Source organism: Falco naumanni, chromosome 2, assembly GCF_017639655.2.
Source record: "Falco naumanni isolate bFalNau1 chromosome 2, bFalNau1.pat, whole genome shotgun sequence".
Lineage (NCBI taxonomy): Eukaryota > Metazoa > Chordata > Aves > Falconiformes > Falconidae > Falco > Falco naumanni.
In genome coordinates this window covers 115665045-115687357 of record NC_054055.1, presented here as the reverse complement: position 1 = coordinate 115687357, position 22313 = coordinate 115665045, and the positions used below count along the sequence as shown (strand labels likewise).

General features: G+C 44.9%; 2 protein-coding genes across 5 annotated transcripts in view; one reads left to right on the top strand and one right to left on the bottom strand.

Moving 5' to 3' along the window:
* The window catches only part of CRYBG3 (crystallin beta-gamma domain containing 3), a 94690-nt gene extending 92489 nt beyond the window's left edge, over positions 1 to 2201 (top strand). For both annotated transcript variants that reach the window (XM_040583011.1, XM_040583012.1), the window contains one exon: positions 323 to 2201. In XM_040583011.1, coding sequence (XP_040438945.1) covers positions 323 to 411 — 89 coding nt within the window. In that variant the 3' untranslated portion in view covers positions 412 to 2201. The remainder of the gene's footprint in view (positions 1 to 322) is intronic.
* RIOX2 (ribosomal oxygenase 2) lies at positions 401 to 20605 on the bottom strand. Of its 3 annotated transcripts, XM_040583015.1 has the most exons (11): positions 20489 to 20605; positions 16592 to 17027; positions 15071 to 15190; positions 13747 to 13875; positions 10714 to 10817; positions 7326 to 7428; positions 6495 to 6660; positions 5897 to 5985; positions 4512 to 4622; positions 3017 to 3202; positions 401 to 2640 (listed from the first exon to the last, which is right to left on the bottom strand). In XM_040583015.1, the coding sequence occupies exons 2-10, from the start codon at positions 17021 to 17023 to the stop codon at positions 3041 to 3043; spliced, it is 1416 nt and encodes a 471-aa protein (XP_040438949.1). In that variant the 5' UTR covers positions 17024 to 17027; positions 20489 to 20605; the 3' UTR covers positions 401 to 2640; positions 3017 to 3040. The 3 variants fall into 3 exon arrangements, with proteins under 3 accessions (XP_040438949.1, XP_040438948.1, XP_040438950.1); XM_040583014.1 differs by lacking the exon at positions 401 to 2640 and having other exon boundaries at positions 2949 to 3202; XM_040583016.1 differs by lacking the exon at positions 401 to 2640 and having other exon boundaries at positions 2949 to 3199.
* Between the last annotated feature and the right edge of the window lie 1708 nt (positions 20606 to 22313).

Below are 22313 nucleotides of genomic sequence, written 5' to 3'. Positions count from 1 at the left end.
GAGAGCAATGCACGCAACCATCCAGACACGTAGTGGGAGCTCAGTATCCGAGTATATTTGCCAAAAGCAGAATCTTCAGAGGTGCTGCCTCTGCCCAGAGGTACGTGTGAGGTCTGCGGTGCGGAGCTCCTCCGAGCCCAAGCTGGCAAGTGGCTGAAGGAGACAAACACACAGAGGCAGCGGGGCAGACACCAGCCCCCAACCTCATCGAAGTTCTGTTGTTCAGCTGGTTTTCCTACTTAGTCACACTTACTAAAGATGATGTGTAGACTTTTCTGAGCATTTCTTTTTAAATTTTTTCCTTTGTGATTTTTTTTTTAAGGAGGCAGTTACTATGACAAGAATCACATCGTTATGAATCAGCCGATAGACGACAAATGTTCACAAAAATGGGATATTGAAATACTGTGAGTAAAACCCGCCACACAGATGGACCTTGTGTGGGTAAACACCTGGAGGGGGAAAACAACTACTGAAGTCACACACCACTGGAACCTTAAGCAACAGCTCCTCTCTCCTTTTCTTGGTACCGAGCACCAACTCTAAACCAACTGAATTTTGCACGGATGCGGAAGATGGGAGGTTGTCTTCCTGCGAGGAAGGTGATTCTTAGAGGCCATTCTTATGAAAGTCACTGTTACTTGTCATCTGAAGTATTAACAGTAAAGGCAAAAGACTAGACATCGGGTTTGCAGGTTGTCAGCCACAAGAAGCAATATGGGAGAGGCTCTTTAGAAATGTTGTCTTTGCCTTCCTCTCAGACCGAGGGAAGCAGCTCCCTGAAGATCGAATGCACTGATGAGCCTGGAAAAGGTTGAGTTGGACTTCTGTGGCCTGAGTGAAACCGTTTTGGCTTCAAGCGATCCTGAGGCTCAAATCGTATCTCTTGCTAAAATGCAATTTATTTTGTTCATAAAGACAACTCTGAACTGGAATTACCAGCTCAGCATGTGAAATGAGGCAACAGAAAACCTGCCTCTCAGCCCTGCCGCTGCTGGTAGGCCTTTGTCTTCAGTTGTTTTAACCCTACCGGACTGCCAGAGTCAGGAACTGGTCTTGCTGACCCACGGCCTGTTTCCAACCCGTGAAATCGTGAGTTATCACTGAAGATCACCTTGAACGTGGAGCCGTATGTGCATGTATCAGAAGAGAATACACGTGCCTGGGTCAGGCTAGGCCTCTGCAAGGGCTAGCTACACTTAGAGCAGTGACGATTTTAACTCTAGCTGTATTTTGTTCTGATGTATATAGATTAATTTAATACAATGTAATTTGGTCTTGAAATCATGTCTTCCTTCAGAAAATAATTCACCCTAGTAGGTATTTTGAAAGGTGCTAGCAGCCTCCCTTTCAACACTTGTTTAACGTTACAATCTCAGCGTGACTGCATGTTCCCGTTGCTGTGGCTCACCCCAGCACATACACCTCGGCGCAGAGGATGAGGATGTTCCTCGACCTCAGCACTGTGCCACCAGCCCTCACTCGAGGCGGAGCTGCAGAGATGTGTAGGGCTGCCAACACCTGACACGAAGAGGAGTCCCTTAGATCACTGGTAACTACATTTGATTTCAGCATCGCTAAATTAATGTACTTCATTGAAAATATCGTATTTTTTTTCCTTATTTGTATATTCAGGGTATGTATTTCTAGAACTATTTAAAAAGTTTAAGTTAGCTAAAGACAGGTATTTTAGTTTCCAAAAGCTGTTAACTATTCCAGTTGTCCATTCAAACAGGATTCATCCCCAAGCAAATAAAAACACGTAACCTGAAGTTTGCCATAGAAATGAAATATATGGATGTCTATTTTTGTATGGAGTTCTATATAATACTATTTAAAAAAAAAAAAAAAAAAACAAAACCAAACATATCTACTTGCACTTACTATTTTACATTCAAAATTTATCAGAAATCTGCTGTTTTAAGTAACAGATCTTCAAATGTATGTATATATTTTTCCAACTAAACACATGTTTAGCTTTTTTTATGTAAGCCAGTCAGTATAGCAAGTGTTCTACATGTGTATGAAATTTTAAAAGGCTGTGTTGAAAGTTTTAGTCTTCTCAACCAGGAATGACTAGATCATGTTTGGTGTGTCAGTGTTATATAACAAAGTAAAGCAGGCTGTTGTACTTAACAGATCTTGAATGTAAAATGCTAAGCATGTGTATTTTAATTGTATAAAATATTTTTTAGGAGAAACATTTTGCTTGTTGGTTTCTTTTTTTAACAGACTAAATACAACAATAGTCAGGCACATTCCAGTAAAATATTTCCCTTCAAATGGACAAAAAAGGAGGAAGCACTCGGACTGTGCTGTTACATTAGTTTATATATTAAACGTCGATGTTCAAGTATTTAAATAACCATACTACTCCCATCAAAACCCACTGGAGTGAGCACTGAAGATACAGATTCTGGTCACAGGCTTGGGTTACTTTCATATTAAATTGGTGCTGGGGGAGGTCGAGGTTAAATACTATTAATACTGTTGTTTGGGTTTTATTCCAGTGGTGGCAGCATCTGAGAGGAAAGGGGTGTTCTTGGGCAAAGTCTGGCCCCTTCGGCAAACAACATACACAGCTTCTGCTGAGCAGCTTTTGTTTCTCTCGGTGCAAACAGGTTTTCTTGCTGGTGAACTCTACAAATGAAAACCCAAGTTACTGGGTTTTGCACAAGGTCCTGGAGCCTGCCGTATGCGTACCCTTAGATGTCCACCCCTCCAGGCATACAGCCAGAGGACAGGGGATAGCACAGCACCAGTGTTCCTACGAGTAACTTCAGCCACCCACAGACATGGAGCTATGGCTCACTGGCAACGAGCAGCTTACTTGTTTCTCCCGATGCCCATTTTCCCAAAGCTAAGGAAAGAAAAGTAACATTTGGCACCAGAAAGTAGCAAAGTATGTGTATTGCAGTGCTTTGTGGACAGCACTACGAACCAAAGGCTGGATGGATAAAGTCATTTAATAAGCCTTTCTCTCAAGAGACGCGTAATAGCCAGAAGTAGTACTTACAGGAGCAACTAAGTCGCAAAAGCATCAAATAACTTCAATTAGACATTCAGTCCACAGCGACAAGGCAAGGTTTTCTTTCTCCGCATCTGAGGTAAGGTTAAGCTCTTTAACATTAACAGTGCTGCTTCTCCAGATCTGCTTCAGTGCATCCAAGTATGACAAAGGAAACCGCAGTCCATGAGTCTGCTGTGGGGGGGGGGAAAAAAAATATATTTTTTTAAATCCATCAGCTAAGTGCAGTTTCCCCTACTACACGACAGTGTGTTAGGCTGTAGGTACTGATCAGCAGGTAAAACTCCTCTTCCACATCACAGTGGTATTTCTGAGAGCATTCTCCAAAGGTGCAGTATTACCCTGCCACCTTTCTTAATACAAAAAATAGCTGAAATCTCTTACGTGTTCTAGCATGCCTTGTAAGGTAGGGAGGCTTAAGGTGTGTGGCTTCCTCATGCAGATTCCACACTGAAGAGTGAAATAACTTTAAAATTTACGCTCCTGTCAAACCTTCCCCATTATTTTTGGAAGGTCATACAAGTTTGTTTCTGCCACATGCAGTCTTCAGACACAGTTTGACAGAACCCCAGAGGACCTCCGTTCCCATGGTGTCTTCTAAGGGCAGGACGGTGTTGTCTGGGCTTTGCACACATTGTACAGGTGCCAGTGCACAACCTCGGCTACCAGCATTCTCTACTCTAGAGGACTGATGAGATTTACCTTAAAAGGTAAGTAACCACCTGGCAAAAATCCTTGCTGTAATTACTTGGACAAGAGCAGGCTGTGCTCTGGTCTGCCTCTCTGGGGGGTAGTTGTGCAGACCTGTATTCCAGCGCTTCCAGTCACAGACCTAAAAGTGAGCACCTTACCCTCGTAAAGTCGAACAAAACGTCCCAGAGCTCACAGCCGCTCTTCAGGAGTATTTAGAATTGGAGCGAAAGCACGGAGTTAAGAATGCAGATGGCTCATCTGCAGCGTTATTAACAATATAAAAAGTTTCCTCCTCACGTTTCAGTAAGAGTTAACCCTTTACTCCCAATGCTGACCCACCCCACCCTAAAATGAGCACCCTTCTGTGGTATGTTCTAGTGGCTACAGAACCCACCGTGGCATGAACATCGCGCATGAGGCACAGCGGTCCCTGCTACGACTGGACATATGCCAATGTGTCCAGCAGCCTTAGTAAAGGATATGCTAAAGGACATGGAAGCTGTTCCAGCCACTGCAGTAGCTTTGCTAGCCAGGACGTAAGGCACATGCAAGAATTCCTATTAACACCTCAAAAACATTTAATTAAGCATGAGATTACATAGTTCAACTAATGACTGCCTCTGTGTTCCAGCCTCGGCTCATCTGGGTGTGCAGGGGATGGGCAGAAACGCTGCGGGTGCTGAGGAACACAGCAGCACCCAGGCCCCTGCTACCACCTCCGTCAGGCTCAGCAAATGCAGTGAAACCCACCAGGCACAGCAGGTTTTGGGGTGTGTTTGTGGGAACTGACCTGCAATGTGCCCTCCTCGCCAGCAGCATCGTCTTCTGTCCCCATCATGTGAGTTTCTCTCCTGTTCTTTAAAGAATGATACACATAAACCATCTCTCTGCGAATTTCATCCTGAAAGACAGCAGGAAGAAAACTGTTACATGTGATCCATACCCTCAACGCCATCTCAGTCAGGTGACAGCATTAGCTCCGTAATTCTGGAGTCCACTGTCACAGCAATTCACCTCCCTAACTGAATGAGCCAACAGCCATCTGCTACAGCAATAAGGGAGTCTTCAAAACATCTCTGAAAATTTCTTTCCGCCCTATAATCTTCTGCCTTAGTACTGCCTCTACTAGGCTCACAGGCCTGGTGCTGCAGAGAAAACAGGCCAGTTGTGGTGCACAAGAAAGTCTTGATGAACGAGTGTGCAGCAATAGATTTCCATTCTGATACACATCTGTCTTAAAGTTCACATGCCTGTTATTCCTTCGTCAAAGCTGCACAAACCACTTCAAGGTTCTGTGGGCAGGTCTCACAGTGAAGCTGTGGACACAAGCCTTGCATGTGTGCTGGCATTCAGGGTTTACCTGTATGACATCAGAAGGCATGGCAGCAAAAAAATTGCAAAAAAAAGTTTCCAAAACCTACGCAGTCTCACAGCAGTATGGATACAAACAAAAAAGAAGAGAAAAATCAGAAAATTGCAGTATGTCTTTCTTGGAGGGAAACATTTCACTTGTGCAAAAAGAATTGCACAATGTACATCCTGTGCCCATCCCTGCCTTTTTTTTTTCTTTTGTAAATTTTTGTAAATTAAGACAACAAAAAGCACTTCTACAATTTCATACTAATAAACCTTCATAGCTAAGAAGCAGTCTGAACACAACACAATCCCAGGATGTCAGCATCGATTTTGTGGATGCCACTAAGCGGCAACTTAGTAGTGCCACTGGCACCCACTTAAGGTAACTTGGGAGTGAAGACTAAATGCAGCACAGTCAGCAGCAGCTGCAACCAAGAGAATTCTCTCTCTAGGGAACGTGATTTTATAATTTATTCATGCTCTTAAAGAGTTGAAAATAAAATAAATCCATTTTCAAGAGCTACGGAGGCCATTCAGCAGCTATAATGCTCTATCTCTTCTAACCTCAGATAAAAACCATGCATCTACCATGCAGAATCACAGACCAAATTTAGTTCTGTAGCCGCCCTCCAGAAGGCAAGAGTGTGCCATATCACTGCTCAACAACAAACCACCCCGCGATCTCCCGACGAACCCGAATGGGATGCAGGATCCAACTACGTGTAACTGTACAACCCTGTTAGAGCAGTTCAACAGAGCAACAACTCACACAGCTCGCACTCCCACCCCGAGCACACAGGGGTGGTTTGTTATACTCACAGAATTCTCTTGATCTGGTTCCACTGTAATGATAGCATGATCTCTAAACTGCAGTCTGATTTGGCTATCTATTTTTGGCAGTTTCCCACCTAGAGACAAAAAAATTGCTGGTTAGAAAGGAAGAAAATCAGACAAACAAACAGTGCAAACCGAGCCCTCCGTGCACTACCCACTCTCTGTGGCCAGATTTTTTTATTAACCTAGGTTTCAACAGCCACATGTTGTCAAACCCAGGGGTGGGGAAGTGTAGTTAGAGCGAGATTTTTAAATTCTCTCACCTTTACAGTCTACAAATAGCTGTAATAGCAAGCTAAAGCATAAGGACAAAATCTACCAGTTAAATATTCTCAGTACACAGCAGTTTATTAAAGCTGCTGATTTCAGTGTAGGACAACCTTTATTTCACTTGGAGACACACGTCGTCTCTTCCACTAGACACGGAATTAACCAAGGTGTGCAAATTCACCCATATTGCCTAGCACAACACACAGCTGGTGCCAGGCTACGATCTTCACCCACCATAAACCACCAAAGTCATAAGAGGCAGAGTTAGCAACACCTCTACCACGTCAGCCAGTTTGGTAACTTCAAAGTCTACCTGGAGTCAAAGGGTCAGAGTTACATCCCAACCAAGGTGGCAACCGGTTCATAATGAAATCCTTCTTCATGTCAGACGATCTCAGTTCAATGGTGTTTTCCAGACGGTCTGCAAGCCTTCTCAAAAGACTACTCAGTTTTTTTGCTGAGTCAGCTACCTCTACCTGCTAAATATTCACAGAGTTGCTCTCACATTAATTGAAGCTAAACACACTAGCCTAAAAAGGTACAGTAAAGCAGAGAAAGTCTGGACACACTGTTATTTTTGCAAAGGGTAACATTTACTCCCAAAACAACACACTTTGTTTCTTTTACACATTCCCCACCAGCTGTTCACACACCACACTGATGCTCACGTTCCCTCACTCTGGAGCTACCTGCAATGCCAAAGGACTTGCAAGTGTCGTTGAAAGACAGACGCTTTCCTTCTGCATGCCAGTGAGCTGATCAGCAGCACAGCTGGACGACCATGAAGAGGTCACGGAACAATTTACAGCTTTGTGAAGTTCTAAAGATTCAAAAGCTTGGCCTGACAGGAACTATGCCTGCCTGACAGCTTCAAAGCAAGTAGCATCACTTTTAGAAGGAAACAAGCCACACAAGGACAATGTGATATGAAAGAAAGGCAGCGCGATGGACTAGGCAATGCTTCAGATGGAGCAAACCTCAGAACGGTCAGTCATCCTGAAGACTTCAAAAGAAGTGGTTGTGCTGCTAAGCAAGACACTGCCACTGCACTGAGCTTTCAAAGCGTATCAACAAGATACATGCTTGCCTCAGTGCTGCAGTTTCAGCTGGATACACTATTATTCCCTTAATCCCACCTACTTACCATAAGCAGTTGCCTTGGTATGCTTGTCCGCAGTGCCACATCTTCTTTTGCTGTATCAAACACAAGGCCAGGAATTGCATCCAGTAAGAAATCTCCCCAAGAGCTAAAGGACAGGAAGAAAAAAAATTGCTAAAATAGTTGCACTGAAAGAAAACAGTCATCTTAACCCATGTCAAGGGCTGGAGATGTAGTGCTCCGATGCCACATCTGCTTTGTGCCTTTGGCCCTTCTATTAGCGCTCTGTAGTTTCATGCAGTAACTCACTCCTCTCAGCTGTGTCCTCACTAGGCTCAGGTCAGTGGTGCTCCTACAGAGGGAAGGAATTGGCTTAAGAATGGTCCAGTTTCTTCTGATTCAGATCCTTCCATTTACCAGTGGATCCAGCTTAAAGCTGACCTCAGTACGTAAGCAATTCCTACTGTGGCCATTATTGTCCAACCGCACGTACGTGCGGCGGCCTCACTGCACACGACGTGCGTGAGGCTGGTAGCATTTAAGAGGCATTTTTGGGACACATACATCGACGGAGGAAATGTACCCAGTGTTACCAAATCCAACGTGGCATCTACAAACTTAATTATGATACCAGGAACAAGACCCCTACCTATCTCTACAGGGTTTTTAATGATTCCTAACAGGCAACTTGTAGGTGTCTTTCATGTGTTAAATCCCCATTCTTAGCTACATTAAAAAAAAAAAACACAAAACAACAACAAAAAAAACCCCACCAAAACTGGCCTTTAATCTCTGTTCCCTGAGTTCAAGAATAAACTAGAAGAGGGGAAGGAGGACTACTGCCTGCACCTTCTTTGCCTAGCTTGAGTCAACCTCATCAGGAACAGGCACTTCTCCCACTCATCCTCAGAGGCTGGTTTAATGGGCAAGCAAGCGCCCAGCACCCAAGGCTGCCAGCAGAATCCCACCCCGCTAGGGCAGGCAGCAGAGCAGGGCCTGTCCTCCAAGGAACACTTCACCCTCCGCTCCTGCCCTCCCTCAGCACTCCCTGTTTGCAGCACTGATCTCTAGACACTACTTCAGTTTAAAAAAGGAACAAAAATATGACTTTGTTAGTCTATTTTTTTTGTTTTTTATCATCTCCACTTAAGTGTTCTACTGTCTGCTATACTTTGGGAGGGAAGGACCCTGGCTGATTTTAAACAGAATTAGACATATTTCTTACTGCTTCCTTTCTGTTGCCCCCAATCTCCATCTGCCAGCAACTATCTTCGGCTGTTCATTGCTTTTCCAAACTGCCCTGCTTATAATGAACTCACACACACAAACCCCTTTCTCTGCGTCCTGGGATCTGGCCCAGAGGAACCATCCTCCAGCGCACAGCAGAGCCCCTTTTGTCTTGGGTGCCTAAAAATCCCTGAAAGTTCCGCCTCCACCAGCACTTACCCCCCTCCCAGCTCCTTCTGCACATGCTGCTTCCAGAGCACTCACAAGTCCAAACATCCTCCATAATAAGGACAGCTATTTTCAATGAGTTCTCTTCAATTTTCCAAGGAAACACTTCCAGAGCATACTTCCAGCTACAAGCCAAATCAAAATACCAGACTGTATCAGGACTGCTGCTCCTTTTACCTGTGCTTGCTGAAAGCAGGTGAAGAGGCAGGCTCTCACACTTTGTTACCAATAACCTTAATGGATGACGATTCTACTTTTTATCCTTAGAACAGCACTCTTCAAGCTTTTCCTTTTTCCTCTCCTCATTCTGACAGTGTCCAGGGAACATGCTCCCTGGCAGCTCCGCTTCTCAAGGAAAGCAGTGGGCTGGCATTAGGCAGCCATGGAGAAACTGCACTGACCCCACACAAGCCTGTCAGGTCTCCAGCCACCCTGTTACGAGGAACCCAATTCACACCTCCCCAACACTACCTGACCGGTAACTCTGTCCAGATCAAGGTGGACAAACCCCGTCCTGTGCGCTCAGGAGGACTCCTTGCACCCCAGTCAGTAAAACATCACTCCAGCCCAGCCTCCACCACCAAGCCACCCACTTCCAGTGTCACTTTTCTGTCTGTTCAGTTCACTAAACCAGGGGAGAGAGAAGCACCAGGAAGCGGTGAGACACAGAAGGCAGCAGAACGGAGGAGAATCCCTCGCTACTAAACTCCTCACTGCTCACCCTGAATAAGCATCAATCCTGCCAAAGGGCTCAGCACTAATATTGCCTTCTGCGTAACAAATGAAGTCAAACACTCTTTGCAACAGCAATCAAACAGAAAACAGGTTTTGGGGTTTTTTTTGGGGGGGGTGCCTTCTGAATAGAAGAATAGAACACGAGTGTAAATTAAAATCAGCTGAAGCCAACTTTTATGAAGACTCACACCTCTAGGCGTCTTCATCTTAACCCTCTCTCCAACTGGGAGGACTGGCCACGTCAAGAGTTACCAGCCGTATTGGCACCCTGGGCTTCCAGAATGGTACAGCTGGTGGTTAGAGATTCATCTTACAACCATCCTGAACAGGCCCAGACTTGTTCTGCCCTCTTTTGCGGCTAGTAGAAATACTTCCCAATTCCTAACTCAGGCCAATGACTCTAAACCCAGCACCTAAGAAGCTGATTAGGTGGCAGCAACATTTCCCTGTGGGATGCCAATGTTTCAGTGGGCATCAGGATCAGACGTGTGTCGAAGGAAATCTGACTTGCATGCAGGGGGTAGTTGATGAAAAACACAGATAAGTAGAAAACACTTGCAAAGGAAGAATTCGTAGCTAGTCTGTCAGAATAGCTGTGGGCGACTATCAAAAGTAGGAGGAAACATGTCGAAAGGAGTAACTCAGTGACTATCTGGGTTATGAAATGAACAGTAACTTCAGCCAGTGGTAAGAGTTGTTTTTTTAAAATGCAACAGTGAGTCTGCAGTTGTAACATGCTCCACATTAAAGTCTACAGCTGGTAAATAATCAAATAACCAATTAAAAAGCAATCAAGCTTGCTGCATGAAAACCTAGTAAACAGGCTGCTTTAAACAAGGCTCTCCCTCCCTTCCTTCCCCCAAACCCCAAACTTTCAATTACTGCTACCTAAACACTGGCTTAGATTCTGTTACTAACAGCAGGGCACGTATATAATAGTGGGGTACCTACGTATTTTCCATGTCAGCACATCTCTAGGGGGAAGGTGACATGCCCAATCCCTGTGTTACCCACACAAAAACAAACCACACAAGAGCTAAATAGAATGAACACAGAAAAGAGCTAAGCCAAGCTCATTAAAAGGTGGTTGGTTTGTTTGTTTTTTTAAGAAACAGGACATCACTTCTTCAAAACATCTGTTTCAGGTTTGTACTGTACACACACACCATCTGGCAAAAGACATTTTCAGAAAAGCCATACTAAAACAAAGAAACAAACAAAACAAAACAAAAAGAATAATTACTTGTTTTGGTAGGTACTGATGGTCACATGTGTGGAATAGGAGATGCCAGGAGGAGTGTCAGCTTGGTGAATAGTCCCTCTTGGGAAGTACAGTAAGTCACCTGGCTGCAAGAAAATGAAAGAGAACTGATACGTTTAGGGCACCTGGTCAAACCTTATCGCAGTCAAAAAATAGAGAAAATACCCTCTGAGCAGACAGACTGACATTCTTTAAAATTACAAAATAGAGAGATCCTCCACTGTACACGTCATTGAAGTAAAGCACTCTAAGCCAGAAGTCTAACACCTTAAACTTTACAACTTACTGCAACTTCTGTACACCTGTCTGAAAACATGAAGCAAGCTTTTAACATTATAGAGCATGCACACTCCAACCCAACTGCATGAAAGGGACAAAGAAGCAGCCGAGATGAACCTGCTGACAACACAGCAGGCTATCAGAGGAGCAGTGCAATGTGAATTTGGTCAGATCACATCAAAAGAAAAGGTCAGTATTCCAAAAAGCCAAAAATTCTATAAAGATAGTAATTTTACAACACTGTTGTCTGAAATTTTCAGTTAAAACACTTAAAAAACAAGTACAGCCTTCCTCCTCCCTATCTTTCTTCTCACGTATCTAAATTAAATCTCCACACTGATAAAAATTTAGATTAGGAAAGTCAAGATAAGACAGAAGTGCAAAGCACATGAAATTGCCTCCAAGGCTTCTATAAACATCTATATCGTTGAATAGCATGGTCACAGAGAAAAATTCATAAAGCAAGAATGATGAAATTTGATTCCATTTTCATTTTACCATTCCTTAAATCTGGTCACATCACCAACTTCTAAGAGCCTACCAGCTGTCTAACACAGATTTTTTTCAAGTGAATAGTACCTGATTTTTCACTGAGTCGAAAGGTCTCTTTAGAGTATGAGGCTTCACAGGACTCTGCAAGATCAAGTCTCTTCATCCATTTATAACAAGCTGTAAAGCATCACAGATGAGCTATGTACAATTTACTTGTTCTGAAGCAAGCCTCTCTCTGCCTTTAACAAACTGTCTTCCTTACCAGTGCAGGGACTACACTAACCAAGATTATTTTGAATTCTCCTCATTTCCTATGTTTCACATCCACAGCAAGAAAACAAGCTGGAGGGAGGGTCACACAGGGCAAGGGGAAGAGCCCTGAACACCTACCAGAGTGATGACAAACTAGTCTGCAAAAAAAATAGTTCATGCTGTAGCACCCCACGCCTACCACGAAGAAGCTGGTATCATGATTTTCCAGAGCAGTCTTTGCTGCAAAGCCCAGCTCTTGCTCACCTTTTCTGCTGGGCAGTCTCATCAACATCATTCACATGAGCCAGTAAACACAACACTCTTCAATTAAAATAATCAGAATCTTCACAGACTCTGGCTAGCAACACCCCAACTGGGACAGGAGAGGGCATTTGACAAGAGACGATGTGGATCTGATCACTTTGCCACCTTCTCACTTCTGAACCACAGGAAGGAGGGGCAGGCAAGGGAGAAGTACCAGCAAATTAAATGGAAAATCATACATGAAGGTGTCTAGATAGCCAGCTACCAAATCAGCTCTGGGCTTGACAGCAATAACAAACCAGCCGTGGCCAACAGCCCGTCACAGCATCACCAAGTCACACTGCGGCTTGGGACCTTACACACAAACCAGCATGCCTTTGCTCTCTGGTGGGAGGTTTTGGTGGGAAGGGAGAACACCACCCATATAATCTCGAACTGGTCCATGTGCTCTAAACTGCCCAAGGATGGCAGACTGCAGACAGAAATGCAAAACAGGATAAAAGAAATATTCTAGAAGGATGTTTAGGGAGGAAGTAAGAGTCATCTGACAGCATCCCTGTCACAGACAGCTCCAGACAGACAACCAAAATCTGACAGCAGCCACCTGGAAGAAATGGGTCACAGGAAGTGAAGAACATCAAACAGAAGAAAAAGAAATTAAAAACTTGGATAATTTTTAAGCCCTTTTCAGAAGCCAGTATTTTAACTCAGCTAATGTCAGTAAAACGGCTAGCGGAATACATCGTAATTCCATAAAAATCAAAACCATTGAATTCCAGCCCAAAATGTTCCAGAAATTAAAAAGGGAACTGTGATTTGCTAGTCTTTGCATCACCCAACACATCATGACAACCGAGTATTACCACCTGTGAGACTACACAGCTAGTGATGGCAGTACCACATCCAGTGTGTCACACCATAAACTATCTACACCCAAAGGCAGGTCTGAGCACCGGGAGGAGCGGAGACCTTCCAGAGAGCGGCCCTACGACAGGCCACAAGGCAGGGAAACTAATGAGGCTTCCAACACTGAGCAGGGCTGGCTGCTGAGTAAATAACCTGCTTCAAAAGCACAAGTACGTAAAATGGAACGGGGCAAGTACCAGACACCCTGCTGTCAAAGGGGCCGCACTCATCAACCTTCATGAAGTGCTCTTTCTATTCCAAAAAAACAGCCAAACACTTGATTTTCAGGTTTGGAAAAAGAAAAATAAAATTAATACAATGAGTTAATAAAGGATTGAGTTAATGCTTTTGTTTATCAGCCAAGAATAAATATTTAAATCTAATGCACTAGAACAGTGACAGCCTTCAGTAAAGCAGTAAGTCTTAGTGCACAGAAGAATTAGCCGAATTATAAAGAGCACGCAGAAGCACAAAAATGTTTCATAACCATATATGAACCCAGTGGTTTTTCTGCACACAACTCTGCAAACACGATCCAGGAGTCCGGGTGCCTAACTTGGAGAATATTGGAGAATTTCCAGAAATAACTGGTTTCTTGGTCCATTATTTAAATACTAAAGCAAAGGATACCTTTGAAAAATGATAGGTTGGACAACTATCACCCAAATTTCTTGTGTTCAGAGTGTTTTGTGTGCCAACCCTCCCCTCAATTTCACAACCACCATCATTCAGAATACTGTCTTCAATAAATAAGCATTTTAAACATGACTACTTTTCTGGCAATCACAGCCCAGACCACATACAGCAATTCAGTTATAATACCTTCAACGTGAATTCATGTGTGGCATCCCCAATCCTATCTTCTGATTCAACATTATATTCCCGAGCTAAATGCACAGTTGGTTTATAGAGTCGCCAATGTTTCTCGCCCTCGAGCTGAAGAATAAACACCTGCAAAAGGTCATAAATGAAAATGAGTAAGGAAGCCCTGCTGCCTCTCACACATCCAACCTATCAGAAATTTTAAACCCTCTCCTGACTTGGAAAGTCTGTGAAACCATGCCAGAAACCAGGGACAGAAAGCAAACAGAAGTGACACAGGCAGCCGGCCTTTCTGACAACAGAAGAAACAGATTTCACACCCTCTGCTCTCACCTACTCCACAGCATGGCAAACAAGATTCCTCATATTATTTTTCAGATGTCTACAATGCAGAAATTTACATCTGAACTATTTCTTTAGGCTCTACTTAGAGACAACAGAGAGGAGTTGTGAAGTGTGATCTGGTTTATCCTAAGGCAGGCAACTGGAAACCCCAGTTTCTCTCCAGTGATTTACATTAAGTCCCAGACAACTAACTTGAAAGTAAAGCCTGCCAAACAAAATTTCAGGTCTTATCACCATGCACCAACAAACAGGCCATCAGAAACTTCTAGGGGATGCTGTCAGCTGGGGGTTGATGACATACACTGGAACACACAGGCTGCAGAGCTGCTGAACAAGCATAAGGAAGATGAAACTCCAGATGTATTTAATGGAAACAAAAATAATACAAAGCTAAAAATACATATAAAGGGGACTTTTTAAGTGGGATAGCCCAACTTTTTTTTAATACAGTGCCTATTTAAATGTTTCTTTCAGAAGCTAATTTAAAACGCATTTGGACCACAGGACTTCATCATACCAGTAACTTCCTAAAAACAGCAGGACCAGCAAATGGGAATCAGCACAGTCAGTCTGCTTTCACTGTCCAGCTGGAGAAAGAACAAGTACTTAGTGAAGGAAAAAGGACTTCCAGATTCTTGGGGGTCTGAATAAAGGGAAAACGAAAAAAGGTCCTAGAAAGCTTCTGCAGCTGGGAAAACAAATTCTCTTTTCATCTAACGGATATACCAGGTCTGGAAACACACTTTACATTAAATTACCATTAGATATTACTATTAATACCTTTTCAGTAAAATTGTAAAAGAAAAACAACTATAAAGAAACACTTGCAATCAATTACCGTTATGTTTTCAGTGGAAAAAACATTTTACTATAGGAAGTTATTTTACAAAAGAGATGGGGTGAAATAGCGCACAGGCAGGTATCCACTGCCACGAGCAAAAGCCTGCACAGTTTCACAGACAAGGTTGTGCTGTCCTACCTCAACATCATCGTAGTGAGGGGGAAGGCCCTGCGACCCCTGGGGAGTAATGTAAACATTCGACCCAACCAGAGACCCGAAGTAGCACTCCAGCTTCTCCTGAATCTTCCACAGCTCCTCCTTCAAAAAGAAACAACCCTGTTATTACGGCAGAGCTCAGCCAAGCCAGATCGCCGCCGCGCCCACAGCCTCCCTGTCGCTTGCGAGGTTTTTCTGGAGAATGATCACATCCTCACAAGGAGACAGAGGATGCGAAGGCGGATGCTGTGTATGAGTGTTTCTCCTGAAAGCAAGCACTGTAGACCCAAAGGAGATCCGCTGTGAAGGGAACTGGTAAGTCAAGAAGTCTGGTGCCACAACATTGTGTTGACATTTGTTCTCTTCCCTGTACCATTTTTAGGCTGCAAAAAACACAGGAAAATAAACCACCCATCATCCCACGAACAGCAAAACATATTAAGACACATAAAAAACCACACAGGACTTGATTATATGGGCTAGTATCATAGACAGCATACAAGGGTTAGAGACCTTTTTCCAGTGACTCCAATTGTTTGGGTATATTAGAGAACAAACTTTACTCATCCATATCTAACACATGACAGACAAAGCACCGAAGCGGTGGCTCTCATATCAGAAGATGCCAACTACCAGACCTGCAGAAGTGCAGCTTCAACCAGACTTTACACAGCTCCAGCTCTGGATTTCAGCGTCTGCCATGCAACATTTCAACTTCACCTGCAGATGCCCCTGCCACAGGCCATTATAGCTACAACCGAACTGAGATCAGCCAGCAACACTGTACTTGGGACTCAGCTGCGTATTTGGGTCCTTACAGACCACTTCACAGTTAAACTGTGACATTTAAGTTAATGTCAAATTAAATGTTGACACCATGGGACAAAAAAAAGGACTACCTAAATCCAAGTACCCACAAGTATCTGAGTCCTTTACACAACTGTGCAGACACCACCACCTCATTCTCATACATGAAAGTTGCACAGGCATGAAAAAGAACAAGACGGAGAGAACACTAAGCTAAATTGGGCTGGTACACTTCCATGGTGCAATTCAAAGCCAATCCATTAGCAAGAACGGTGGAGCATCCTGGAAATATTTCACATTGTTTCACACCTTGCCCTCCATTAAAGGAAAGCAAAAGCCCCTATTTGCACAAGGAAACAGTGGGGCAGAAGGGATAATTTAAGTAGACAGATGCAGAATCATCAATTCTGTGCATCTATTTTTTTCTAAGCTTTCACATGACAAAGCCATTTTTTAAAAAAGAATTTCTAATGTTATAGCATGAGTCAGATTTTGTTCTTACAGTTGAGTACCGAAACATGATGGGCAGTGCAAAAGTATAAACCATGTCTTAATTACAGTTCACGTGTAGATTTCAGCAGGTCATTGATGTCAGCCACTTCCCCTGGATTTACTGGGGACAGCCATGAAGCTGTGTCTAGTACAACTCAAGCAAAGTATACCACGCATTAATTATATTCAATGAAATAATCCAACCTTAAATCTCTGAGGCTGATGAAACTGTATTGTTGCCTTTTTCTGGTCAAAATCCTTCTTCAGCTGCATGTAATTCACTTTGCCTTCTTTATTTAAAACTTTCTTTTTTCCATTCACACATCTGCAGATATTTATATCTCGCCCATAGTATAGACGCTGGCTGCACAGTTCCTTCAGATCTGACAACTGGAACAGGGACTGGTAGTAAGCAGCCAGCGAGGGATCATTTCTCTGAACAAGCAGTGGCTTTTGCTCCCAATACTCCCTGAAAAACACCTCCTCTTTGATGGGAGAGATCAAGCTTCCAAAGAGGCTCTCCGGGCTGTCAAAATTCATGATCAACGGAGAGCAAGCCGCTTCCACCTTTGCTCGTTTACACTGTGCCTGCATTTCTTTTCCCATTTCAGCATGCTTCCCTCCTTTCTTGGGCATGTTCCTGTTCAAAAGGAGAGAGAATCAAAAGTGTCAACCAGTAACACAACCTCAAGAGCTCACAGGCCCAGAGCAGCTCCTCTTGCCTTACCCAGTGGGATATCAGAGTATGCTGGGAACAGCCATTTTCAGATGCTCACTATTTGCTCCAAGCAGCAAAAAAAAAAAGCCCACAGCAAGCCTCCAATACTCTCACACCTCAGCAAACTCCAAAGGGTTGTACTGGGAGCCGCTGCTCACAGAAGCTCAAATCCCACACCAGACTTTATACTAAAACCCACATAATCAAACCCGATGTCTACACAACAGATCTTTACAGATGCAGGAATCCAGCCACACAAAGAACCTGTGGCAGACTGGTCTTCTGTAGCACGAACTGCTTAAAAAAATTAAGAAAGATAATGGCAACATGCAGAGGGGGGTGGAGAGAGGGGACAGGATCAGAAACTTGTACCCTATTACACTTGAAATGCATTAACATTGCGGGGGAAAAAAGCACAGTGAAGACTTCTTACAACTTTCCAGCCCGAGCACAATAGAGGAGGATGTACGGCATTTCAAGTGCAGAATCCAACCAGCTAAGCACACTAGCTGGTGCGCAGTGTGTTAAGGTAAGCTTTCCTTTCAAGCTGGCTTACACAGCTGCACAGTCACCAGACTAAAGCTTTAGCAGGACTCACACAGAAGAGTGTGGCTGCAGTGAGGGGACACTCGCATTAGCACATCATGCACTAAGGGCTACACAAGAATACAATGAAAACACAGGGAAATGTGGCATGGAAGGAGGGAGGCCAACTGAAAGAGACTGCGGTGAGCGAAGAAGGAATATGTAACCGGGTTCAGTGGGCTAGGATGATTCAGTTGGCAGGAGGGTTACAGCAACTTCCACAGAAACAGAAAAACCCAGAGCAAACTCTCTCTGAAGGTGAGAAAAAAACCGTGAAATGGCTCCTCTCCTGCAGGTGAGGCAAGTTTTAGGAACATGAAGTAAGGGCACCTACTTGAAGCCTCAGGCCCTAGGAACAATTTTATGCTAAATTATGCAGCAGTGCCAGGCACCTGGTGATGCTCTCCAGGCAGTAGCACTAGCCCACATTTCAGCCTCTGTCAGGATCTCCATACTTGAAATCCCAGGTTTAGCCACCCTAAGTTTACATAAGAAAGGGAACTTTCTGTTGATGCTATGCAATTACACCAAAAACTAAAATTGTAAGATTCTGCTTTCCTTTCTGCCATGCTACCAAACTTTGTGGTTTATGTAGAATAAAAAGAATTCTTTCATCCAAGCACAGTCATTTAATTTAAAGTTGGAAGTCATTTACTTTGTTTTTCCAGGTAGGTAATATGGCTGTGTATCATTATGTAAAAACAAAAAAGTTAATTCACAAAGGGTTTAGCTGCCAAGTTCTCAGGAAATAAAGGCAAAAATCAAGTAACGGTAGGCCTAACACCACAGTACCTGCAGACATACTTGCCTTAAGTCTGCACCAGCATTTCACCCCTCAGAGTAGCCCAGAGCACCAGGCAGCAGTAAAAGCCTGCCTGAGAAGCAGATCTAAGAATCCTGACAATGAGCCAACACCAAGCCCTTTAGCACCACAGCTTGCCTGCTAAGTCAGCTCAGCCAACTCAAAATGACACAGGGCATGTCTGAGCAAGCTTGTGAAGCCAACACATGAGGAGGAAGAGCATGCCTTTGTAAGGAAAAATGACAGCTTTACTTCCAAAAGTAAATGCTCTCATTTATTAAGATGCTTTTATTTACACAGAACCCTTATCATGAAACTTACAACTCCGGTTCTGGTACCTACATGCAGTACTAAATTCTCTGGTCCAACAGCAGGACACCCTCATTGATCCACTAACTCCTGGGCAGTGTTTCATCAGCAGTTCCTGTGACAGCCTGTACCTCAACACTAACCTACAGTCACCTCAGTCCTACAGGAGGGAATCCACATCACCACCTTCCCGAGAGGACGGACATTCCTGGCTGCAGCAGGCTACAGTTCTCCATGACGCAAGGGAATACTTAAAAATTAAGACTGAAAATTAGTCCCCAATTGCTAGCAACACCTGAAGATGCTGCCAGCATTGATACCTACAACTGATGCCCCTAAATGCCAGCCACAAAAATGCAACCAACCCTGAATTGCCAGTTTTGAATTCCAGACCTAAATCCATCACCCCAACCTCTCAGCTCACTCACACTGTATTTCACAAAGTTAAACTCTGATATGTACTATTCATAGTGTGCTGTTCTGTTGCATTTTGTTAAGTTATTACAGCTGTAGAACCAAAGAATGGTTTGGGTTGGAAGCGGACACCTAGTGCAATCTACCTGCCACGGGCAGGGACACCTTCCACTAGATCAGGTTGCTCAAAGCCCTGTCCAACCTGGCCTTGAACACTGCCAGGGACAGGGCGTCCATGACTTCTCAGGGAAACCTCTTGCAGCATCTCACCACCCTCATCCAAAAAATTTTTTCCTTGTGTCTGATCTAAACCCATCCTCCTCCAGTTTCAAACCACTGCCCCTTGTCCTGTTGCTACAGGCCCTGGTAGAAAGTCTCTCTGCATCTTACAGTATTTCAGTATCGAAGTGCTGCAATAAGGTCCCCCCAGAGCCTTCTCTTCTCCAGGCAGACCCACCCACCTCTCTGAGCCTGTCTTCATAGGAAAAGCGTTCCAGCCCTTTGATCATTGTGGTGGCCCTCTGGACCCGCTCTAACAGGTCCCCGTTTTGTGGTGGGGACACAGTACCCCAGGTGGGGTCTCACAAGAGCAGGTAGAGCAGAATCATCTCCCTCGATCTGCTGGCCAGGCTTTTGATGCAGCCCAGGACACCCCTGGCTTTCAGGGCCACCAGCGCACATTTCCAGTCATATCCAGTCACCTACCAATACCCCCAAGTCCTTCTCCACAGGGCTTGTGGAAAAAACACCGCCACAGAACAGGGCCCTGCTTCGCATAGAACCAGGTATTTCACGTCCGTATTTTTCACCTCACACACCAGATGTACCCGTTTATAAGCTCAGGCCTCTAAAGCGGCCCAGCAGCTGCAGGTGGGCTCAGCGCCCTCCAAAGCAACGGGCAGGGAAGAAGGCCGCGGCGGTCCTGAGGCCACATGGCCCCGGCTGTTCCCCCTCACCGCACGGCTCCAACAGGCTACGATTAAGCTTTTTCCAGAAGGCAAAAACGCAGACACCTGTGCTCCTGTGCCCGCAGCAGGCACCAGGCACCAGGCAGCGCTCCCTGCCCCCGGCCTGCCTCACCGCCCCACAGCACGGCGGCCGCGGCCGCTCCCCCGGCGGCTCAGCCAGCCACGAGGCGCCGCCGCCAGGCGCCCCGCACCCGCGGAGGGGGGCCAGAACCCGGCGGGGCGGCGGCCGTGCCCGCTCCCCCCGCCGCCATCAGCCCCCGCTTCCCCCGCGGCCCCCTCAGACGCGGGGCTCGGCCCGCACTCACCGGGCCGCAGCGGGCGGGGCGGGGCAGGCGGCGGCAGGCAATGGCGGCCGGGCCGGGGCGGGAGCGTGGCACGGAGGTGGCGCTTGCGGGCGCCGCGGCACGGCCGAGGCTGCGCGGCGGCGGGGCTGAGGGGGCCGGGGGCGAGACCTGCTCCGGCGGCCCCTGGCCCGAACCTGCCGCGCTGCCGCCCCCGGGAGCTGTGCAGAAGCGCGGTTTGCCATCGCGGACGCTTTGCCTGCTGAGGGGGAGGGAGGCAGCTCGGAAGGCCGACGATTTTTCACGCCATTTAACTTCACTTATCGTCAACTTTTTCATTTTTTTTTACTCCCAAACCAGAGTTTTATACCGGTTACCAGTTGAAAACGTAACCTGTGGAAAAAAATATTTCATTTGTCTACCCAAGTTACTGAGCATGTACATGTGAGAGAGAAAAGGGCTCCTTTTTGGAAACCGATAGGAAATACACAACAGTTTTTCCACTAAAATTGTTACATGGATTCAATTAGGAGATACGACACAAAACCTTGTGGAGTTTTGGTGTAAGATTTTACTTCATTGACACGAAAGTGCCCGGGCTTCAGCAGGGTTATTTTTTTCCCAGACCAAAGTCCCTCTGAGGCTTCCACAGAGGAACCTCTAGAAGCCTCACTGAGCACATGAAAACTTCTAGAAGTTTTGGGTTTTTTTTACTTGCCATTATTAAAGATGCCCATTAATGGTTTAATTTACATTCACTGAAAGATGTTAGATAAATAGGTAGGTTTCACTGAAGTTTTGTTCTCAGATACCGGTACCTTGAATTGTACGAAGCAGAACTGCCAGAGGACGGTGCCCGTCGGAAACCTCAGCAGCCTTGCAGTGCGTGCCTAGTGTCAGTAGAAAGTTATATTGGGCTTAAGTTAGTCACTAGCAGGACCTTGCAATGACAGGTGAGAGAGGGGACTGTGTTCTGTCAACAGTTTAGAGGGAAATAATAGAGCCTTCCACACTTAAAATACCAGTTCAAATCCCTCCCTCTCTAGAAAATGGTTTTGCAGTCCGGTTCCTTCTTGTAGTGTGGTTGTTAACGCAGTTGTAACTCCTGCGTCCCTGGCACAAGCTGGATCTTTTGGAACAAAAGTTACGTGATTCCAGTGGGTTCTGCGTTCATGAATGCATCCAGCAAACTCCAACGCACTGAATAGAGAAAGTGGCAAAATATAAGGTGTGGAAAGGGGGGTGGAGGAGAGAAAATTGCCCTGTTCAGTCCTTGCTCCTTTACCGCCTGGACCGTTTCAGTCACCTGCTGACCAAAACGTCATGGCCACTTGATTGTGAAATACAGCTTAATCAGCGTGTGGATGGGTTACCAGGAGAAAGATTTTGCCAGAGGTGAACCTAAGGTTGTCCTAATTGTACAAATGTGAATTAGACAGTACAATTTCAGTTTCTCTGTGAAGTGTATTTCTTTCTTTGGGCTGTGACTTTTGAAGAAAAAGAGAACATTCTCCACTTTTTAATTCTGACTCAGTTCATCACGACATCATTCAACATTCAAGACACTTTGCAAAATTTATTACATTATGAATATTTTAGTGTAAATACTCACCAATAGTTGGGATAGTCAAAGATGCACGTTTTTGTAGCTCTCTGAAAAATAGGTCACTATTGAAATTCTGCTTACTTCTTTCATGAGAATTACAAGGCTTTGAAGAAGGATGTAGTTCTCCAGACAGAAAAGTTTGCATCACCTACATTAACACTTACAGAATGTTTTCTTACTACAGATGGGTGTAGCAGCAGATGCTAAAAATAGGGAGGCCACATCCTGCACCTCAACTGGTCA

Coding starts and splice junctions, on each gene's coding strand:
- RIOX2 (XM_040583015.1), bottom strand. CDS start 17,023: ATGCCCAAGAAAGGAGGGAAGCATGCTGAAATGGGAAAAGAAATGCAG. Junction 15,191..16,591: donor ATCAGCCTCAGAGATTTAAG/GTTGGATTATTT, acceptor TTCTTTTTGAAG/GAGGAGCTGTGGAAGATTCA. Junction 10,818..13,746: donor CACATGAATTCACGTTGAAG/GTATTATAACTG, acceptor ATTTTCTTGCAG/CCAGGTGACTTACTGTACTT.